Genomic DNA, 24,060 nt, shown 5'->3' with positions numbered 1-24,060 from the left:
TGCCAGCCCCGCACGTGGGGTCTCGGCTGCTGCCCCACGCGCCCAGGGCTCTGCTGCCACCCCATGCACCAGGGTCTCGGCTGCCGCCCCGCTCCCAGGGTCTCTGCTGCCACCCGAGATCACTGCTGCTGCCCTGCTACCGGGGTCTCAGCTGCCACCCCGCGCCCCCAGGGCTCTGCTACCACCCCATGCCCATGTCCAGATTGGCTGGCTCCACGTCCAGAGTTCTGAGGCCATCCCAAGCCTAGGGATGTGCTACCGCCCCACACCGGGGGCTTTGCTCCCGGCCTCAGCTCTGGGGGCAGGAGTAAGGGGGCTGGCTTTCAGCCCCCGTATTAAAAATGTTCCAGCGCCACTGCCAAAAGATAAACCTGTCACTTCCGCCGGGCCCGCTATCTTGTTGGCAGTTAGTAGAGACAGCACCCAGCTCATCCGCCTGCATTTCAGTGCAATGAGTCCCCCGCCCCAGCTGGAGCCCTGAGCTACCATGGTGCCGTGGCCAACAATTGCCCCGTGGAAGGCACCAGCAACTGCCAGTAGCAGCAGGCGGCTCAGCACCAAGCTGGTTCCATCCCGCCAACCCAGCTGCCGATGCAGAGCAGGGCCTTCAAGGGGGCTGATTTGTCCCTGGCCCTGCACTTCCCTAGGGACAGCCCTGATGAATGGTGTAGAGAAAATGAATAAGGAAGTGTAATTTATCCCATAACATAAGATCTAGGGGTCACCCAATGAAATTAATAGGCAGCAGGTTTAAAACAAACATAAGGAAGTACACAGTCAACCGGTGGAACTCACTGATAGGGGATGTTGTGAAGGCCAAGACTATAACAGGGTTCAAAAAAGAACTAGATAAGTTAATGGAGAATCGGTGGAACAATGGCGTTTAGCCACTACGGTCATGGACAAAACCCCATGCTCTGAGTGTCCCTAAACTTCTGACTGCTTAAATGCTGGGCGTGGATGAGAGGGAATGTTTTACTCAGTACACCCTCTCTGTTCTGTTCATTCTGTCTGAAGCATCTGACTCTGGGCATTGTCAGAAGACAGGATACTAGTCTAGATGCATTATTGGTCTGACCCAGTATGGCCATTCTTATGTTAGCAGTATTTATATCTCCTTCTACAGGTGCACTGAAATTCATTATCAGTCTTTAGGTACTTTTCTGATGTCTGTAAATGTAACAACAGAAACATTGCTAAAATGAATAAAGGAGGGAGAGGACTGAAAAATATCTCTGAAAAAAGGGGATTCTGTGGTACCGTGATTTTCCAGCAGCTTCAGATGGGCTGTTAGCACTTCCCACATTCTCTCTAGATTTTTAGCAGCTCCAAGAGCATTAATCATAATTAATGGATAACATGCTGCTGCAGAGGGATCTGTTGTGTGAAGCAGGAGGGAGGAAAATGATGTAAGGAGATTTGGGATGGAGTGTATAAGACATACAGGGGGATTTGAGGGTAGAGGGAGAGTTGACACAAGGCAGGGGTACGAGCTCTTACCAGTACGGGGGCTGCTCTGCCTCTCCCACCCCACTCCCCCAGAAGGGGCAGGGCTTCTGGTGGAAGGGGCCTGGCCTGTGCTGCCCGGGGCTCCTGCAGCGATTAAAAGGGCCTGGGGCTCCAGCCGCTTCTGCTGCCTGGGCCCTTTTAAATCGTGGCCCTGGGGTAGCTACTTCTTTTAGGCGGGCGCGGGGAAGGAAAAAAGGACAACGACATTAAAGGGTCCTTTGCAGCAGGGACGCCGATGGGGGGCGCAAAAGGGGCAGTGACGCTAGAAGTGCTGCCCCGGCAGCGCTTTAAACTCAGCCGTACGGGCCGGTACCGGCAGCCACTTTTTACCGGTACTCCGTACTGGCCCGTACCTCCGAACTTTCATCCCTGACACAAGGGGACAGAAGACCATAAGGACGGCCATACTGGGTCAGATCAATGGTCCCTCTAGCTAGCACAATAGCCTGTCTTCAGACAGTGGCCAATGCTTCAAAGGGAGTGAACACAACAAGGCAATTGTTAAATGATCCACCTCCTCATCCAGCCTCAGCATCTGGCAGTCGGAGGAAACTTGGGAGGTATGGAAAAGAGTAGCAATGTACTGAGATTGGGGTGCGGGTGTGTGTGGGGTGCAGTAAAAGATGTACAGGGATCTGTGGGAGGATTCAGGAGGATGGAAGGTAAATTGGATTTGGGGACAGAGTGACTGCAAGAAAATTGGGGGGGAAGGGGGGCAGGGGTATTTTGGGAGAGCGAGGAGATAGTGGGGGAAATTAGAGATCCGGGGGAACTGGGGGCCACCCAGGGGATTTAGAGAAATTGGGGGACATGGGGATTTGGGAAGGTCTTGGAGATGGAGGGGGGCGAGAGGTCGGCGCATTTGGGGAGCGATTAGAGAAGCAGCAGATTGCGGTTTGCGGGGTCGGGTGGCGGCGAGGCTGCGGGGGTATTTGGGGAGAGCTCAGAGGAACAGGGGTCGGTGGCGAGGGCTAGGGGCGGCAATCGCGAGGCAGCAGGGAGCGCCCCAGCCCGGCCAGGCCCGACGGACAGGGGGCTCTGTCGCCCCGGCCCGCCCGCCCGCCGGGGAAGCCAATGGGAGCGGGGGATGTTAGCGGTCGGGGGTGGGGCCGGGTTGCTACAGCAGCGGCAGCCGGAGCCGGAGCCGGAGCGCGCCATGGAGGAGCTGGAAGGTGAAGGGTGGGGCGCGGGGATCAGAGACCGCAGCGGGCCCCCGCCCCGGGCCGGGCCTCTGTGTGTGTCCGGGGGTCTGGGCGGGGCGCGGGGCTGGGATAGGAAGGGGAGGCGGGAGTGGGGAATATGAGACCTCAGCTCCGCCTTGGGCAGCGCATCCCCCGCCCCCTGCAGGGAGCCGCGGCGTCGGGATGAGGGGCCTGGCACCCCGAGCTGGCCGGCGGGGCTCCCTGTCAGCCCCCTCCTCGCTCCGGGGCAGCAGAGCCCGCGGGCCGGAGCTGCTGCTTGCGCCTGGGCGGTGTCGGGCAACGAGGGGCGCTCTGTGCCCGCAGCGGGGATTGTCCGCGCCCAGGGACGTAAACAGCGGAACAGCCTTGTTTCCTGCCCCCCAGTTATTTCCTACCCCCGAGAGAGACTTAACATCCGCCAGGGCGGCACCTTCCCCCCGTGAGTGGGGTTTGGCAGCCAGGCTGCCAGTGCTGTTTGTAGCCAGGTCACCTCTCCTGTGTGCCCCCCCCCCCACCCCCAGTGACCTTGTCGGGCCAGTGCTGGCTTCACAACTGAGCGCCCAGTGTTTGTCTCTTGTGTTTAAACGTACAAAAGCGGAGCAAGTCCCTGATTATCTCTGCAGCCTTTCAAGTTCCCAGCATAAGGCTCCACCTTGCTGATGTGCTGCAGCGGGCTGTTGGGGATGACTACAGCATTGTTTTGGGTGGTGCAAGCATCCTTGTCTGCCTGCCTTTTTTAACAAGAGGATTGTGCTGGATTGTATGACAAGTTTTAAACACTCGCTTCGGGATTGCCACAGTGACTAAGTATTTCTCAGATATGGTAAATGGTTGATTATGCACTGGTCTATACTACAAACTTATGTTGATATAATTATGTCCACACTCCTGAGCAACATAGTTATACTGAACTAACCTCCAGTGTGGACGGCGCTAGCGCTATAGTTACTGCGTCTTGGGAAAGTGAAGTACTACGCCAAATAGGTAGTGATCAATGGCTCCATGTCTAGTTGGCAGCTGGTATCAAGCGGAGTGTCCCAAGGGTCAGTCCTGGGGGCCGTTTTGTTCAATATCTTTATTAATGATCTGCAGGATGGCGTGGACTGCACCCTTGGCAAGTTTCCAGATGACACTAACGTGGGAGGAGATATGCGGGAGGGTAGGGATAGGATACAGAAGGACCTAGACAAATTAGAGGATTGGGCCAAAAGAAATCTGATGAGGTTCAACAAGGACAAGTGCAGAGTCCTGCACTTAGGACGGAAGAATCCCGTGCACTGCTACAGACTAGGGACCGAATGGCTCGGCAGCAGTTCTGCAGAAAAGGACCTAGGGGTTACAGTGGACGAGAAGCTGGATATGAGTCAACAGTGTGCCCTTGTTGCCAAGAAAGCTAATGGCATTTTGGGCTATACATGTAGGAGCATTGCCAGCAGATCGAGGGACGTGATCATTCCCCTCTATTCAACATTGGTGAGGCCTCATCTGAAGTACTGTGTCCAGTTTTGGGCTCCACACTACAAGAAGGATGTGGAAAAATTGGAAAGAGTCCAGCGGAGGGCAACAAAAATGATTAGGGGGCTGGAGCACATGATTTATGAGGAGAGGCTGAGGAAACTGGGATTATTTAGTCTGCAGAAGAGAAGAATGAGGGGGGATTTGATCGCTGCTTTCAACTACCTGAAAGGGGGTTCCAAAGAGGATGGATCTAGACCAGTGGTTCTCAAAGCCGGTCCGCCGCTTGTTCAGGGGAAGTCCCTGGCAGGCCGGACCGGTTTGTTTACCTGCCGCGTCCGCAGGTTCGGCCGATTGCAGCTCCCACTGGCCGCAGTTCGCTGCTCCAGGCCAATGGGGGCTGCAGGAAGGGTGGCCAGCACGTCCCTTGGCCCGCGCTGCTTCCCGCAGCTCCCATTGGCCTAGTGGAAAACTTTTTCACTAGGAGGGTGGTGAAGCACTGGAATGGGTAGGGAGGTGGTGGAATCTCCTTCCTTAGAGGTTTTTAAGGTCAGGCTTGACAAAGCCCTGGCTGGGATGATTTAGATGGGGATTGGTCCTGCTTTGAGCAGGGGGTTGGACTAGATGACCTCCTGAGGTCCCTTCCAACCCTGATATTCTCTGATTCAATAGGAGAAATTCGTACACAGAATTTCCACTAAGCATTACAGTGCTGTAGCAGCGTCATAAGTGTAGACAAGCCCAGCTTGTGGAATATTTGCACCTTTTTATCTCCTACGGTTAGATTAATGCAAATAATATTTTTGTGGGGTTGTAACTTTTCACGGATAACAGAGGTAAGCAAATAACTTCACTAATGCAAGAGTATCTAACATCTGTAAAAGTTTATAATTATTAATGTTGCTGAAAATTAACATGAACAGAACTGATTTGTGTAAATATCTGTAAATGATCATTTAAAAAAGCATTCTTACTCTGCTTTGTCATAACTAATTACGTATTAAAGATAAGAATGATATGGGCAACCTAGCCTCCTCCTCTTTTCACTGCTACTTCAAAGAACTAAAGCAATTAAGAATTGCTATATAATAAGAATTATTTTATCTTTATAGCTAGGCTTGGCAAGTCAGTTAATTGACTGCCTATTACTTGACCATGGTCAAATATTGTGAAATATTCCAACAAAAAATAGGCAGTGGCCTACCTTTTTGTTTTCATAATGATGCCATTCTGTCATTTTTAGAACTTCATTTCATTGTGCTTCAAATTTTTCTGAGTTAAAATAACTCAGGCCTGATCTACACCTAAAACTTAGGTTTACCTAGTTTTGTCACTCCGGGGTGTAAAAAATCCAATTTAAGCCAGGATGAAGACACTAGTGTGTCGAAGAAATAATTGTTCTGTTGACCTTGCTTCTCAGGGTGAATTTACTTCAGTGATGGAAAAAACCCTTCTATTGTTGTAGTTAGTCTCTACACTACAGCGGCATAGCTGCAGCACAGTAGTTGTGCTACTGTAGTGCTTGTAGTGTAGACACATCCTCAGTTAAGTAACTTAGTTTTTGTAAGTAGGCAGAAATATATATCTGAAGACCATATAGTCTTACTCTTTTTGTTACTCTTCTAATAAATTAGTGCTTTAAAATATTTAACTATTTTTAACATTAATTGACCAGTCAATTGACTTGATTATTTTTGGACAAAATGCCCCACCCTATATATAGGCTTGGCAGAATTTGAATTTTTTAAAAAAATGTTGATAGATATCTCTTTGTTTTAAAGCATTTTTTCCTATTTTTATCAATTTAAATTTTCACATTTGCAAGAAATTATGGGTGGAGGAGTGAAAATAATTGTTTAATGAGAGTAGATGTTGAGATTCAAAAAGTTAGTTTTATAATTGTTAAAACACAAATTGTCAACATCAAATGTCAAAATATACAGTGTAAACTCTGTTATCAAACAGCATTTTTCTTTCATTGCCTATCTGAAATTTCTATTATTACTGATGAAAATATTTTTCGTCAGTTTGTGTGTGTACAGAGAAATTGACATTTACTGACATTTACCGATAAAAATCAAATCCTTCCAACGCTACCGATATAGCATTAAAAACATGAGTGAGATCCTGCTCTCCTTATACGAGCAGCCCTACTGACTTCATTGGGATTACATGCATAAATACAGAGAGCAGGATTTGTCATAGAGTTGTAGGACTGGAAGGGACCTCGAGAGGTCTTCTAGTCTAGACCTCTGCACTCAAGGCAGGACTAAATATTATCTAGATGAGCCTTGACAGGTGTTTGTCTAATCTGCTCTTAAAAATCTCCAGTGATGGAGATTCCACAACCTCCCTAGGCAATTTATTCCAGTGCTTAACCATTCTGACAGGAAGTTTTTCCTGAAGTCCAACCTAAATCACTCTCGCTGCAGTTTAAGCCCATTGCTTCTTTTCCTATCCTCAGAGATTAAGGAGAACATTTTTTCTCCCTTCTCCTTGTAACAACCTTTTATGTACTTGAAAACTGTTATGACCTCCCCTCAACTTGTCTTCTCCAGACTAAACAAACCCAGTTTTTCAGTCTTCCCTTGTAAGGTCATGTTTTCTAGATCTTTAATCATTTTACTCTTCTCTGGACTCTCTCCAATTTGTCCACATCTTTCCTGAAATGTGGCACCCAGAAATGGATGCAATACACCAGCTGAGGCCGAATTAGCACAGTGTAGAGTGGAAGAATTACTTCCTGTGTCTTGTTTATGACACTCCTGCTATTATTCTTAAATATGATCCTGGTATTTGAAAAATGAGTACAGCTAAAACATGGTGTCTCATGCTTTATCAAATGATGCCCTTCTGGGCACTAACAAATTAATTAATAAACCTAAGATTTTGTCTTGGATATTTTTAGTAAAAGTCACGGACAAGTCATAGGCAACAAATTAAAATACACAGAAGCCCGTGACCTGTCCCTGACTTTTACTAAAAATATCCATGACAAAACGGGGAGCCAATGCGGGGCGCCTGGCTGGGAGCTCCAGAGGTCCCCACCACATGTGGGGGTCTTGGAGCTCCAGGGTTCCTCTCCTGCCGCAGTGGTGGGAGCTACGAGGGCTGGCCAGGAGCTGCGGGGTCCCCCCACCGCATGGCTCAGAGCCCCCCAGTGCCCGCAGCAGCCAAGAAGCACGGGAGTCCCCCCTCTCCACCCATGGCGGCCAAGAACTGCGGGGGTCCCCCTCACCACCCACGGCGGCCGGGAGTTCGTGGGAGCAGTGGGCGGCCCCTGCTTCCCTCTGTGGCAGCTGGGAGCTCAGGGGGTGTCCCCACGCTGCTTACGGCGGCCAGGAGTTCCTGGGAGCTGCAGGGAGCCCCTGCCATTTGCAGCAGTCAGGAGCTCCAGGGTCACCCCTGCTGCTCACGGTGGTGGGGAGCTTTGGAATACCCCATGCCATGTGCAGCAATGGGTAGCTGCGGGAGGCCCCTGCCGCCCGCGGCAGCCGGGGGTAGAGGGAGTCCCCCTGCTGTCCACAGCGGGGAGCTGCGAGGTACCCCTGCTGCAGGTGGTGGCCAGGAGCTTGAGGGGGGCCTCCGCCTCCTCAGGTGGTGGGAGTACCCTGCAGCTCCCAGCCGCCTGCCAGCTGACGTCACGGAGGTTTTTATAGGTCATGATTCCATGACTTCTGTGACCTCTGTGACAAAATCTTAGCCTTACTCTTTAAACCTTTGTCGCAGAGACTTCTATGGCTAGATTCTGTCTTCACTTACACCTATGGCAAATTTGCACCTTCCTAATTTGTGAGCCAGTTGGGAGTTTCATGCAGTGTTAATCATGGTAGAACATTGCCTACTGTCTCTCCATCCAAACTCGTTTGGGGTTGAAACAAAAATGTTTAAAATTTTTCAGCAACTTGGAAAAAAAATCATTCGGTCTGAACAAAATATTTTATTTTAGATTTTTTTAATTTGTGTTTTAAATGCAATTGAACCAAATTTCAAAATGAAAAGTTTTAATAAAAACTTTGTTGTTTAATAATAACAACAATCAAAACATTTTATTTAGAAAATGTCAAAACAAGAGTTCTGATTTTTTAAATTTTTTATTTTATTTTTTTTCAGAATTTTTTGTGTACCCCCCCCCCCCAAAAAAAAACATTTGGCAAATTTGGGAAATGTTTCAGTTGACTCAAATCTGCATTTTTCAGCTGAAAAAAGTGTTGGCTGAAAAATTTCACCAGTTCTATCCTGACTAGTTGATTCGCGAGTCTGCTGAGGCAATCCACATTCCATGTATGGGAAACCAGGGGGAGTTGAAAGGTGTAATATATCCCATATTTACAAAGCAGGCCTTTTTCTCAACCCTGATACCTTGTTTGCTGAAAAATAAAATATTGCTCTTGTGACGTGAAGCTTATTTTCTTTATGACAGGTTTCAGAATAGCAGCCGTGTTAGTTTGTATTCGCAAAAAGAAAAGGAGTACTTGTGGCACCTTAGAGACTAACCAATTTATTTGAGCATAAGCTTTCATGAGCTACAGCTCACTTCATCGGATGCATAAAGTGGAAAATGCAGTGAGGATGTTTTATACACACAGACCATGAAAAAATGGGTGTTTATCACTTCAAAAGGTTTTCTCTCCCCCAGCCTCACTCTCCTGCTGGTAGTAGCTTATCTTATGAACATTCCAGATTGATGTGAGCACAGCAAAAGGTATCTGAGAGATTTTTGAAAAATTGAGTTGCGTGACTTTGTAAACTTTCTTATCCCAAATAATTTTACTTACAGATAATTTTTCCCAGAACTGTTAAGAATAAATTCAGTGACTTCTTGACTAGTCATTATAGTGCATTTCTCTTAAGTGAATCAGTCCAGTAGGAAGCAAATACTTTCTTTGTTTTTTCTGATTCAAAACATGTACTAAAATGCCTTGCATTTGTGTTCCAACAGTTGCAGGTTAAACATAGGTAAACAAAGCTTTTATTTACTTGAAAGGACAGTGCCAGCTTAAGCTGTACCTCTTTGGAGTGTGATGACATTGGATCTCATGAGTTAAGGATCAGGTCTAGTGAACATTTGTATGGGAGGGTAGTCTCCAAAGAAAAGAGTGGGACAGCAAGTACTCTTATTTCATTAGGTAGCATTTTCCCTTTTAAGACATTACTAAAACAGTGACACAATATACTAGTGTTGGAGGTGCCATTTTGGATTCAGTGTAAAATTGTGGTAAAAAATTTGGCATAGGTTCTCCCATCTTTGTAACTTGCTGCTTCTAACAGTCCTCTAAAGCTTAATATTGTAACCTGTAAGATACACCTGTATAAACTAGCTTTTAATCAGTCAACAAGCAGGGAATTTTCTGATAAAGACAGCAGGGGACTGATTGGGTAAGTTGGAGAGTATTTTAGAATATGTGACTATATTGATGGGATCTTGGAGTACGGTTTGTAACATTCAAAGGGCTTATAATATTTCTTGTATTGTGATTACAGTGTGATTATCTAGTGCAGTGGTTCCCAAACTTGTTCCGCCGCTTGTGCAGGGAAAGCCCCTGGCGGGCCGGACCAGTTTGTTTACCTGCCACTGTGAGCTGCGATCAGCCGAACCCGCAGACTCTAGTGAAATTGCAAAATAGATCTTCTCTATGTGACTTCTGATTTCCTTGGAACTCTCTTCTGGCTTTCTTTTGAAATTACACTTAGTTCCATTTTTGCTTTACTACTTCCTGAGCTGGTTCTAAAGAGCAATCTTGGAACTTAGACTGGCTGTAGGAGGATCAGGGCTCAAATACATTAATTAAAAGTGACAAAAGCTGACATAAGTTTTTAAAAGCTAATCTAAAACTTCCTAGCTTTTATCAGTTATTGTGGGATCTGTTTGGTATTGTTAATTTTTTTTAAAGTTACTTTTTGAAGACAGTAGAAGGCCTGACTTTTAGAGGTACTGACTAAGGACCTTCAATTGGAGTTGTTTATGCTCAGCATTTCTTAAAAGTAGGTCCAGACTTCTTCAGAGTCATAGATGGAAGTAGTGTTTGGCAGAACCCTCTATCAGCTAGGGAGCAGAAAGATTTTTATCATGGACTTCATAAAATGTTTTATGAATGCTGACATGCTTGCATTTCAAGAATTTTTGTGCCATCTTGAAGGGGCACTATCAACTTGAAATCTAATGAGGTTTAGAACATGAGTTTAAAGTATTTTCATATAAGACACTGGCCCCTGAATCCTCTTCCAGTTGTTGTGGGTTTACAATCACGTTTTCCTTTTTAAATCTTTCCCTCTTTCTGTTGCTGCATGAAAGACCTACACAAACATGAGAGGCTGTGTGTACAAGAGAAACAGCTAAACTGACAAAATGCTGTCAAATGCACAAAGTTTTTAAAACATAGAGAATTTTTATTTAGTCTCTAGTTCATAATAATTGTTTGCAGCAATAGTAGGTAAAATATTTTTAGATAGAAGTCTGTGTTTTGTTTGTTTTTTAAAGCTGATTTTGTACCTTAAGTGTGAGAGAGAAGTCTCTGCACTTTTATGGTGCAGTGGTAGACAGTTATGGAGTTCAGTTTCAACAGGAGTTTTAAATGGTTATTTTGTAAAAATCGCATTGAATTAGCAAAAAGAGCACTATGCATTTTTCATGGACTGATCAAATGGAATTGATTAAAAAAGAGTTTAAAAATCACCAGTTTTTTCAATTTTTCACATATGTCTCACTTTTCTTGCGAAAGGATAACAAAGAAATATAAAACACTTATCACTGATATTATTCTACTGTAGTAAACACTTTGTGTAGTAAATACTTTGTGTAACACACTGGCAAAGTATGTCAAGTTTTCCAGTGGCTGGTGTAGAAAAGGATTAGCAGTTACTCCTGAAGCTGAAGTGGTAAGGGCTTCTCAGAGCCTGCTGCTGATCTTTGTAGGGGATTGATACAGTTAAAACAGATTCTGTACTGAAAAGCTATGATTTGTAAATTGTGTGTGAATCAACAAAATACACATTTTTGTTACACATCAGAAATTATACAAATACACATATCAGAAATCTGTCATGTATTTTGCTTGTATGACACCATGGTCAGTTTGTATATTAGGCATCCTCCTCTGTGCCCAGTGCGCAGAAGATGTGAGTCTGTGACAACTCTCATTTGGAGGGCCTGGCTCATCAGTACAACCTTTTTAGACACATGCTTCTAACTCTGGCAGTCATTGGTTCAGTCCCTTATGGTGGCTGTTGCACAGATGTCCAACATTGGTATGTTTGTACGCTTCATACTGTCAGGCGGGGCGTAGAGAAAAGTAGAGCACAATAGGCAGACCTGCTCGTGTCATGCAGGCACATGCATGCTGTTGCTGCAGCCACTTGTCCATATTCAATTTCCAGAGGGTCATGAAAAGCTACAGAATGTTTTGGGAACTGAGTGATGACAGGGACTCCTTTGCAAAGGTTCCCTCCCACTGACAGGTTATATTGTAACTTTTAAACATGAAGAGTTTGTACTTGTTACCAGAAAAGCAATAAATATCCCAATTTAATCAAACTTTACACTCTGAAACAAAACGTTAAGTGACCTCAGCAGTGTTAAGGTGGCATAATTCCTGTCACAGGGTAGTTGGCCTCTTTAAGGGGAGTCAGGACCCAGTCTACCCATTATTGGCCTTTTTATAGCAAACAACTCCATCTAGCAGTTAATTAACTAATGAGCACCTGGGCCAGATAAAATGCCATGAGAGCTCAGTTTAGAAGGGTTGCTCTTAGCAACCTTGAGGGGAGCACCTTGAGACTCTAGTAAGGGAAGGATAAAAGAGGCCTGTTAACCCCTCCAAGCTGATAGGTGAAACGAGTGAGTAAAGAGGAGAAGCTGATTGAGGACTACAGCTGGCCTGAAGCATAACCTAGCTTCGGGAGGAGGGTTGGGGACTCCTGAATTTGGGAGAGGATGCTTGTTGGCATGAGCACCAGAGCCAGAAGAAGGGTTGGACTTGAGAGGCTAATGAAGGAAGGGTTTTCTTGTATTCTGTAAAAGGAGTCACTAAATGAGACCCCACGAAGGAGGCATCTTGTTCTCAGTTCCCAGTTCTGAGTACATCATTGCCAGATCAAAAGAGGGGAGCAGCCTTGCAAGGCCCCGTTATGCCTCAAGGGAGTATGCTCGTGGCATCAGCCTGTCTTGCTTCCCCAGTGCATGGAATATCTGACAATCAGATGTGCTGATTTGTGGATATAATTATTTCAAAGCATATGGGGTCAATGTAAATGTTTAGCACTAGAATTGCAGTAGAAGCCGAGGTATATATTGCTTTTTGGTATCTGTTGGAGATGGAAAGGAAAGCCTTATGGTGTATTGTAGTGCATTATTAACTGCACTGTCAATATGAAGATGGAAAGGAATGTGTAAGTCTTTCCTCTTTTGAATTCCATTCTTTTCAATTTTGGATGGATAAAGTATACCCTGCTGCTAACATTTTGTTTGCTAACTGCATTCTAAGTTCAAGAAACTGGCCCCTAACTAGAAGTATGTGAAAGGATGGGTATTGAGAAGAGAGAACTTATTACTGTGTTTGAAGCATGCTGGCTCTTTGAGCATTTATGCATCTAACTTCTGAGGCAATCCAGTGAATAGTTTATCTAAACTGGAATGATGGTCTTAATTAAATGAAGTATACGCTTAAAATTTCCAGCAGCAGCTTAATTGTAACTAACAAACACACTTTAACAAGTTTCAGAGTAGCAGCCATGTTAGTCTGTATCCGCAAAAAGAAAAGGAGTACTTGTGGCACCTTAAAGACTAACCAATTTATTTGAGCATAAGCTTTCGAAGCATGCATCCGATGAAGTGAGCTGTAGCTCACGGAAGCTTATGCTCAAACACTTCAACAAGGTATCCACTGTTGTTAGTTACTGCATACAAAGGATTTTATATTCACACCTTCTCCCTCTGACTTGATCATATTCTACAAATGTGAGCATAGATAGCATATGTCTATACAACATTCAAATGGAGAATCTGAAAAATCAGCAGCCCAGTTTATTAGGCCCAATCAAATTCACGGTCCATTTTGGTCAATTTCATGGTCATAGGATTTTAAAAATCATAAATTTCATGACTTCAGCTATTTAAATCTGAAATTTCATTGTGTCGTAATTTTAGGGTCCTGACCCAAAAAGGAGTTGTAGGGGAGGTTGCATACTGCTACGCTTACTTCTGCACGGCTGCTGGCAGCGGTGCTGCCTTCAGAGCTGTGCAGCTAGAGAGTGGTGGCTGCCAGCAGGGAGCCCAGCTCTGAAGGCAGAGTCGCCGCCAGCAGCAGCACAGACATAAGGATGGCCTGGTGTGGTATTGCCACCCTTACTTCTGGGCTGCTGCTGGTGTGGCACTGCATTCAGAGCTGGGCACCCAGCCAACAGCCGCCACTCTCTGGCCACCCAGCTCTGAAGGCAGCATAAAAGTAAGAGTAGCAATACCGTGACTCCCCTAAAATAACCTTGTGACACACACACCCCACAACTCCCTTTTGGGTCAGGAACCCCACTTTGAGAACGCTGGTCTCCTCTGTGAAATCTGTGTAGGATAGAGTAAAAGCACACAAAAGAACAGATTTTATAGGGGAAGACCAGATTTCATGGTCCATGATGTGTTTTTCATGGCCATGAATTTGGTAGGGCCCTATTTATTTAGCCACCTTTAGTACCCTTTTCTCATTTTCCTGTTTGTCCTCTTGTGTTCTCTCACTTGATTCATCCCTCATTTTAGTCATCTTAATCTTTTAAACATGTTTAAATATGCCTTCCCAAGAAGTGTTTTGCAGATGGCATATTTTACATGTGGTCACATTGTCATTTTTGTATGACTATTGCTTGTGCTATTAGTCAGTCTCTGCTTCTGTTACATAATATAGTAAAAATATAAATAAAAATGGCATCCCAGACAACACTGATCCATGGAAATATAATGGAAATTGTGGCGCTCAAGGGACTGTTGTCTGAATCAATATCACAAGATCACAGTATCTTTTCAAGTCAAAACAATCTGAAGTGCATAAGCACTGAGATTGCCCCCCCCACACACACACACAACTTAAGTGGATGGAATACCAATAATAGCAGGGAAAAATGCAAATGTTTTGGAAAAATTATGTGAGTAAGCAGTGAAATTTGAAATTGTGTGGGAACACTCTTGTCAGCCCTTGCATAAATGTTTGTGAATTTTTAGAGATAATCTGATGCATCTACATCATATAAAAGGAAATGTTTATACTAGAGAGTTTCTGCAGGTTTGAATGGAGTTTTGGTTGCCACAAGTGACCAAGATTTTATGTCATCACAGCAGGTGAATTTTGAAGGACAACCTGTGGCATTTTACACTAATGTCAAACTGCTACTAATAAATATAGTACATACATTTTTTTTCAGTTTAGACAACAAATTTTATCTAGGTTTGCGGACACAATTTTAAAAAGAGAAAACTTATAATACAATTTCAATTAAAAATTAGGACTGTCAAGCGATTAAAAAATTAATCGTGTGATTAATAATAGAATATCATTTATTTAAATATTTTTGGATGTTTTCTACATTTTCAAATATATTGATTTCAATTACAACACAGAATACGAAGTGTAAAATGCTCATTTATTTTTATTACAAATATTTGCACAAAAAACAAAAGAAATAGTATTTTTCAATTCACCAAATACAAGTACTGTAGTGCAATCTCTTTATCATGAAAGTTGAACTTACAAATGTAGAATTATGTTAAAAAAAAACAAAAACCCTGCATTCAAAAATAAAACAATGTAAAACTTTAGAGCCTACAAGTCACTCAGTCCTACTTCAGCCAATCACTCAGTAAAACAAGTTTGCAGGAGATAATACTGCCCACTTCTTGTTTACAATGGCACCCAAAAGAACAGGCGTTTGCATGGCACTCTTGTAGCTGACGTCACAAGATATTTGTGCCAGATGTGCTAAAGATTCATACGTTCCTTCATGCTTTAACCACCAGTTCAGAGGACATGCGTCCATGCTGATGACGGGTTCTGCTCAATAACGATCCAGAGCAGAGCGGACTGATGGAGTCTCATTTTTATCATCTGAATCAGATGGCACCAACAGAAGGTTGATTTTCTTTTTTGTTGGTTTGGGTTCTGTAGTTTCTGCAGCAGAGTGTTGTTCTATTAAGACTTCTGAAAACATGCTCAACCTCGTCCCTCTCAGATTTTGGAAGGCACTTCAGATTCTTAAACTTTGGGTCCAGTGCTTTAGAAATCTCACATTTGGTACCTTTTCTGCTTTTTGTCAAATCTGAAGCGAAAGTGTTCTTAAAATGAACAACATGTGCTGGGTCATCATCTGAGGCTGCTCTAACATGAAATATATGGCAGAATGCGGGTAAAACAGAGCAGGGGACATATTATCCTCCCCCAAGGAGTTCAGTCAGAAATTTAATTACCGCATTATTTTTTTTTAAAGTGTGTCATCAGCATGAAAGCATGTCCTCTGGAATGGTGGCCAAAGCATGAAGGGGCATACGAATATTTAGCATATCTGGCACATAAATACTTTGCAATGCCAGCTGCAAAAGTGCCATGCAAATTCCTGTTTTTACTTTCTGGTGACCTTGTAAATAAGAAGAGGGCAGCATTATTCCCCATAAATGTAAACAAGCTTATTTGTCTTAGCGATTGGCTGCACAAGAAGTAAGACTGAGTGGACTTGTAGGCTCTGAAGTTTTACTTTGTTTTGTTTTTGAGTGCAGTTATGTAACAAAAAAAATCTACATTTATAAGTTGCACTTACACAACAAATAGATTGCACTGCTATACTTGTATGAAGTGAATCGAAAAACACTTTATCATTTTTACGGTGCAAATATTGTAATAAAAATATTATACACTTTGATTTCAATTACAATACAGAATACAATATATATTAAAATTTAGAAAAAACATCCAAAATATTTAATCAATTTCAATTGGTATTCTATTGTTTAACAGTGCGATTAAAACTGTATTAATTCCGATTAATTTTTTTTAGTTAATCGTATGAGTTAACTGCGATTAATCGACAGCCCTAATAAAAATTTAGTGACACCAAAGACACTCCCCACAAATGTCAGATCCAGCCACTGGAGGTGAAACACATTCGAGAAGCAAGCATTTCTGGTTATTGCTGCAGTAACTGGAGGCAGCTGAAAATGTGGGGAGCATTCTCCAAACACAACTGACAGAAGAGCTCCTGGAGCATGAACTTTTATAAACCAATGGTGATATAGCTGCTCTAAAACTATCTCTGATTTCTTTTACCCAGACAGCCAATGTCTTATCTAGATAGAGCTCAGCCAGCTTGTTCTTTTTCAGGACTCAATCTCTGCCAGGTACTGGGAAAATCAGGTGACTGTACAGTCTGGGTTCAGTGAAATGGAGATTTAGAGCTGTGTGGCGTAAGCATAGTGGTGCCACTTCAACCCAGATCATCTTGCTATTTCTCTCCAGTGTTCTTGCATACATCTTGAACAAGATGGGTCAGGATGGAACACTGTAATTCTCTACATGAGATTACTTCAGATAATTTCTACTCTGTTCTCTTGCAGACAAGTATATCAAGTCATTTAACTCTGACTCCATTTTCTGCCACACATTGCAGATGTGTTAACAGTTTGTGGTCCGTGGTATCAAAGGAAGCTGATTGCAGATTTTTTTAAAAAAATCTAAGATGCTGGATCTTTATTCAACCCCTGGAGATTAACCAAGGAGACTGTTATAGTCTACATACCATTCCCAGACCTCAAACTAATCTGAAAGGAAATCTGAATAGTATTGCCAGAATTGCCTTGCTATACCCTCACTGATCCTTTTAAAAAAATAGAAAAGAGAGAGACAGTTTGTATAAGGAGCTGGTTTCTCCAGCAGGATCGTTCATTTGAGAGATTCTGCTGCCCTCTCATCCTCATGCAAGGGATTGGTAATATTCAGCAATAATGAACACAGTGTTTCCCCGTTTGATTTTGTCAGTAAGGAAGAACATGAGTCTTCCATCTTTTTATTCTGTGGTGGTATAGTGCCTAGCACAACGGGATCCTGGCCTGTGACAGAAAATAAATTATAAATCTTAACTTATGGCAAAAGCTCAGATAACGGTTCTGTATTTGTCCTCCTTTCCAGGTAGAAACTTGATATCTCTCTGAATTTCTGTGTAACCATTTTGCCTCAGGCTGTGCTGGGAATAGAGACAATACAGAGGAGATATTTTCACAAGTAAAAGTACAATATTAATGGAATAATATACTAAAATCCATTTGGAGATAAAGAAACATATACTGCAAGATATTTTAACAGTTATACAGAAAAATATAAATAGACATTAACAAGTCACCCTCAAAAAAATCTGAGACACAAATATATAATTTTAAGGGTAACAATTGAGAGAATGAAACGCAGAAAACTTGCAGAGAGCATGACTAAGAACAGGGAGAACTCAAAGGTATTTTGAATTTCTGAAATTGGATCAAAATAGTCATAGAAAAGATGGCAGCATATCAGCAGTGAACTATATCCACATATAGCAGTCCTGCTAAGATGCAGAGAATTGAACTAGAAGTTCCACTAGAAAATACCTTCCAACTTAATTTAGTTTGTGATGGTCAGTGTTTCATTGATTCTTCTCATTTTTAGTTCCAAACACACCTATGAAAAGTACTCCTGGGGGAATTCTTTGCCACTGAGCACATGCAGAATTCATGTCCCCTGCAGATTTTTTTCTCCGCAGAAAATAGTCTGCTGGAGAAGTATTGAAGTTATGCCTCTTGCCCACCAGGGGCTGCCATAGTGCAAGCACAGAGGGTAGCTGCTCACCAGCTATAACAGCCAATAGGGAGAGATCAGAGACTGCGCCCTACCCACAGTACCAGGTGAAGAGGCACATGTGGGTGGACAGACAGAGCAAGGCACACAGGGCTACTGAGGGGTGGGGACAGACTGGAGTGGAGGTGGAGAGCCACATGGGGATGGGGTTGGAGTGCAGGGCACATGGGGACAGGGACAGATGTGCCTGACTGACTGCGAGAGGTTAGGGTTTAGTAGCTTCCTAACAATCCCTGCCCCACACCCCTCCATAAACCCCTGTTCCATGCTTCTCCCACCCGTACCTAACAACGCTTCAGGTTCACTCCCGGGCTTCTTCTCAGCAATTACTTTCCCCTCCCTCAGCTCCTCCATTACCTCTGACTCCCCCAAGCCTTTTTAACAGTGCTTCTGAGAGGTGCGGGAAATTCGTTTCTGTATTGTAGTTTAAATGAATTATTGCTCAAAGTTCTGTATTAGTATGCCCATTAAGGAATTTGTTTGTCATAAAAAACATTTCCTGAATCTTTTTCATTGTCTGTATGGTTGCAGACATACTTGTTGACAGGTATTTTGAAATAAATTACCAAAATAATTGAAACTGGTGTGACTATATTGTTGTTCTGACAAATAAAAATTTGCAGGAAAAAATATTGTGTGCAAAATTTAAATTTTTTGGCACAGAATTCTCTCCGAAGTAGAGAAGATACAGCATCACCGGATAGTAATTTTTTTTGGAAGATAGAACAATTAATGTGGACTGTAATATAGCACCGAGGCTGATTTCAGACCTTACTTGTATGTTGTGCTCTATGCTGTCTAGAAAACGGACCCCTTGGTAAAGCATGTCAAGTGCCCTGGTAGTGCCTCATGCTGCATCATTGAAGTCAGTAGGAGATTTGCCTTGACTTCAATAGAAGCAGGCTGCCAGCGAGTGGTCATGTAGATGAGACACTCCTTTATATTAAGTGGTAGGAGTCTGTGCTAGGGATCTGAAGTAAGGGGAATTGATTTAAATCACCAATTTTAATCACTATTTAAATAATCATTTTAAATTTTGTTTTGCATTTGCACTTTTTAGTTATGTTCCTAAAGAAAGATTGAGTTTAATTGGTGAGTAACCGTTGAAACACGTTGATTTGCAACTAAATACAGCCTTTACACTAAACTTGGTACTACTTCTTGCTATCCAGGAGGTTACACTATATCAATACACATTTATTTAAGCAGTTACATCGCTTAACATACATTTATTCAGATTCTTAATTTTTACATGTTTGTATTATGTTAGAAAATGGTGAATGATGCATTTCTTTCTTAGATTAATTTTTTACTTGTGATTTGTGTCAACGTCTATTTGGATGAAATTTGGAATTCAATTAAAAAATGTACAAAAACATAACCTTTTAAATCAGTTAAATAAAACTACTTTAAATGTGCTGGATGGTGGGGGGGTGGGGAGGAAGTTTCTCAAACCATGTGTGGTGCTAGGCAAGTCCTAAAACCAAATTTATCACAGGTGTTCACTAACTGTGTTCCTCATTTTCGAGCGCCTGATTTGAGACCTGAAGCCTTATCTGCAGAAGTGCTTAACACTCACAGCAGCAACGGAGGTCAATGGGAGCTATGCTTTGAACATAAAAAGTGCTACAGAATGCTAAGTACTCTGAAAAATCGGATCCTAGGCATCTCAAATTGGGCACCCAAAAAGTGGACATTTTCAAACGTAATTCTTAATTTCCTTGACCATAACACCATGTTTATTACACCCAGTTGCATTTACACAGATTCTACAATGCAGCTTTTATAACTTCTATCATGCTTTAACTTTCTGTATTATTTTCTTTTATGCTATATTTTGAAAAGTGTTTGTAAGCATTGGTTATTGTGATTTGTATAAAATATTTAATAGATTTCTTTAGCTTCAAGTTGTAAATAAATTGTAAATAGCAGGTTGTAAATCTGAGGTCCATTTTGGCCAAAAGGCAAAAAGGGGCCTTATCAAAAACAAGACACAACTTTTGTATAAGACACCAGTTATCAAGATGATTTTTGCCTACTGGAAGAGACAGAAAAAGCTTAAGATATTTGTTTTAGAAAGAGTCCTTACTTTAACAGAATGTAAGAATGCTCTTTTATGAGCAAAGATGGCTGTGGTGTCTGTCTATTTAGCTTGTAAGCTCCTTGGAGCAGGGACTGTCTCCTTGCAGAGTTTTTCTATATACGTCTTAAGACTAAGCTGTGCACTGTCTCCTAGGAACTTTCCCTAGAGACTTCTTCCTAGCAGATTTCCCCACTGCCTTGTCTCCCCTCCCCAGGGACTCTGACAGCTTCTTTCAGGGGACCTCCCTGCTTCTTATAGGCATCAGGGTTCTCTGAGTGTCAAACTTCCTATCACTGAACAAGCACATAGCGAAAAGCTACCCAGAGGCCAATTACAAGTTCATTTTATTGAAGCTAATACTATAGATCTGGCACATTCTGGAATCTAGCCAGGGCATGGCATCGCTTTAGTGGCAATGACAGATGATCTGTCATTGGATGGAGGGCAGACATCCATTCATATCCTCCTGGACCTCTCCGCAGCATTCAATATTCCATTAGTACATAATGCTGTAGTGCATCTCCCCAGCAAGCATGTCCTCTGTTTTTTGCACTCTCTTCCCCTAGAACAGGGGTGGGCAAACTTTTTGGCCATCAGGGACTAGAAATTGTTTGGTGGGCCATGAATGCTCACAAGATTGGGGTTGGGGTGCAAGAGGGGGTGAGGGCTCTGGTTGGGGGTGTGAGCTCTGGGGTGGGGCTGGGGATGAGAGATTTGGGGTGCAGGAAGGTGCTCTGAACTGGGATCGACAGGTTTGGAGAGCAAGAGGGGGATCAGGGCTGGGGTTGGGGCGTGGGGAGAGGCTCAGGGGTGCAGGCTTCGAGCGGCACTTACCTCAAGTGGCTCCCAGAAGCAGTGGCATGTCTCTTCTCCTGTTCCAGTGCAGAGGTGCGGCCAGGCGGCTCTGCACGCTGCCCTATCCGCAGGCACTGCCCCTGGAACTCCCATTGGAGCCCGGAGGGGCCTAATGGTAGGTGTAGGAGCCAGAGCTGTGAGAGTTTAAGTATTGTCAGGTAACTGATTGATTACCCAATTAATATAAATATTCTGTACTCAAATGGCTTCTTGCATTAGTTACCAGTTATAGCAAAATCATTGGGCTCCATATTGGTACAGTAAAAACCTTACCATTTACATAGCAGTGAGACTGGGAAGTTCTTGGGTTAGCTGCTTACATTTAAATGATAAAACACTTGCAAATGTATATCTCAAAAGAGATTTATGCTATCTTTAAGCATCTAAGGAGTTACAAGTTTTGGACCATTGAGAGAAAATGAGTTATCAGAAGTAAATGACATCTTCTGTAAAACATTTTTCAACCATCAATGTTTTTCTTAAAGTTTGAAGGCCTTAGAGTGCTTTTAGAAGAAATTATTTTCAATAAGAATTTTGTAGGGGTTTAATTGAGGTTTTCGTCTATGAAGGTGGACAGAAAGCCCATTTTTATGACTTAGTTTTATAACTCTGACACAACTTCTTATTAGTAATGATTCGTATAGTAGTGTCTAAGGGTCAACTGAGGATGGAGCGCCAGAGTAATAGGCATGGTACAAACCAGACTAGTAGACAGTCCCTGCCTACTAATAGGGATCCCCTACCTCATTCATTACAGATCCCCTGCCTCATTCATTACACACCTTTTGATTTCTCCAAGAGATGAAGAAGAGGTCTTTCACACAACAGTCTCCTTTATGACAGAACCATGACTCATCCCTAGTGCAGGGCCATCCCTTGCACCCAGTAAGGCAGGGGTCATATGGAAAAACTAGTAGGTATATTTAAAGTGTGCATCATAATGCATAACAAGGGGATGCAAATTAAGACTGCCCAGGCAACCTTAATTCTAGCATTTCCTAACCTCTGAATGCTTGACTTTGCAATCTTAATTATGTTCTTTTAACACAATTATTTTTTGTATAATTTCTTAGGTTTGTAAAAAGGCAAACTGAAAAAACAAATCCCATCAGGTGGCTTCGTATTGACACTCACTTGGTTTCTCAGTAGGTTGGAGCCTTTAAATATATTGCACAGATTTCTGCCACTTGAGCTAATGGAATAAAAGATAACCATAAATAGTAGGTGGTCATCCTCTGTGAACTAACACCAGAGAACAATGAGACTTTTTGTCAGAGAGTAGTACACACATTTGCTGACATCAGAGGAATGATGAGATCTTGGGTTCCATTCCAGGCTCTGGAGGGTAGTATATTCTAGTGAGCACATTCTTTTGCCTGTTCCCTCGCCAAGGTTGATACCTTCTGCTCTGTCTCTTCCAACTTGTCCCTGCCTTGCTCCTGGTCCCTATCCCAGTCTCCACTCCTCAGGCTTCTTATCTCAGTGCCAGACTCCTTGTCCAGCCAGTCCTAGCCTCCTGCTCCAGGCTTTCTTTCCGAGTATGGTCCCTGCCATTCCCAGTCTCTTTGCCCAACCAGTTCCAGTGCCCTCTCGCCTTGACTGCTTGTCCCCAGTCTCTTTGCCCACTGAGTCCCAGTTCCTCACCCCTTGGCTCCTTGTCTGATCTGTCTCTCCCCTCTGACCTAGCCCCCAGCCCCATCTTCCTTTCCCCCCTCCAACAGGCTCCCTGTCACAGTTTTTCTCTTCCATCCATTCCAGTCGCACTGTCACACACTGAGGTGTAGGTCGTGAGATCTAGTGGTCAGAGCAAGAGTCTGTCCTAGTGGTTGGAGTAGAATCAGAGGGTAGAACTGGAGGCGTGGTCAAGAGACAAGTCCGTGGTTGGAACCAGGTGTTAAGAATTAGGAGTTCAGAGGTAGGCATGGACTAGAGCTGTAGTGGAGGAGGCAAGCGGTGGAGCAAGGGCTTGTGGCCCATAGAGGTACTTTACTAGCTATTATATCCTACTAAGCCAGGCAGCCGTATCAAATAATATGTTTCTCTTTCTGAATTAGTCCATTTCATATATGATTCTAATATTTTATCAGTATTAATTCCTATGAAATTAGGATGTGTTGAGGCATATGATATGTTTCTTAATAATTATACAGAAAATAAGTTTTGCTGAAATGCAAGAAGCCTACTGGCATGTATCCAGTAAGATCCGCAAAATAGCTAAAAGTATAATCAGTTAAGAATAAGTCAGCATAAAAGCGGACAACCTTTGGCACAGATAGAAATGATCCCTGAACTTTGGGGAACCAAAAGGAGGAACTACACACAACACTGAACAGATTTATCCGGGGTCTGCAACTGGTTGGTAACTGTAGGGTATACCACAAACCTGGAAGTTGCCAAGAAATCCTAGGTTGGCAGTTTTTGGAGTAAAACAATCCTTATTAAAATGTAGAAAGTAAGTGTCATAATCCACTAACCTATAGGATAAGGGTACCCATACATTTCGGAAATAAGATTTGGTAGGTTGGGCCTGAATTACATAGCATCAGAATCCTATAATATGTAAGGATATCTTAGGAAGCTCTTTCTTTTCTATCTTTTTTATCTACCTATCATTCTATCTTCTATCATGCTATCAGCTCAGCTTGTAGTATAGTATAACTACTCAACATTGCTAACTATTGGGGAAGCCAGAACCATCGTGTAATCAGGCATGCCAGGAGTAAGGCTGGTCCTTCACCTCCTATTACTGGGTCCTCAAGGAAGGGTGTGAGTATGTTAGGTTAAGGTACTTATAATAGGAATATTACCACCAGGAGTTTTGGAATTCTTTTTACTGTTTTGCAGTCATAAGTTTCATAGCATTTATTATTGTTTTGTTAATCTCAATAAAGTTTTATCAATTTGGTATTGTCCCCAGTGTAAGGATTTTTGCCAAGCACCCCGAGAGTCCTCTCCCGATATAGAACTCTCTGAGTTCTCAGACCCTGTAGTCTGAATTGGACAAGAACCTATAAATCTTCCGGTTGGATGCGATAAGTGGTGAGCCATAACAACTAACCCATAAAATTCAGGTCAATAGGCTAGACAGGAAGCAGGCCTGGCACAGCTGCAGCTGTGGAAT

At 43.1% G+C, this 24,060-nt stretch overlaps 1 protein-coding gene across 3 annotated transcripts in view; it reads left to right on the top strand.

Moving 5' to 3' along the window:
- The first annotated feature begins 1,982 nt into the window (after positions 1-1,982).
- Positions 1,983-24,060, top strand: part of ZC2HC1A (zinc finger C2HC-type containing 1A) — a 60,955-nt gene continuing 38,877 nt past the window's right edge. Inside the window, exon 1 of one of the 3 annotated variants that reach the window (XM_073330758.1) lies at positions 1,983-2,069. In XM_073330758.1, coding sequence (XP_073186859.1) covers positions 2,015-2,069 — 55 coding nt within the window. In that variant the 5' untranslated portion in view covers positions 1,983-2,014. Of the gene's footprint in view, positions 2,070-2,475; positions 2,682-24,060 lie in introns of those variants that run through there. The other 2 variants (XM_073330759.1, XM_073330756.1) reach the window with 2 other exon arrangements.

This window comes from Lepidochelys kempii, chromosome 2 (assembly GCF_965140265.1).
Source record: "Lepidochelys kempii isolate rLepKem1 chromosome 2, rLepKem1.hap2, whole genome shotgun sequence".
Taxonomy (NCBI): Eukaryota; Metazoa; Chordata; order Testudines; family Cheloniidae; genus Lepidochelys; species Lepidochelys kempii.
Note: the sequence above shows the minus strand (reverse complement) of the source record. Positions and strands in the feature narration are given on the sequence as shown.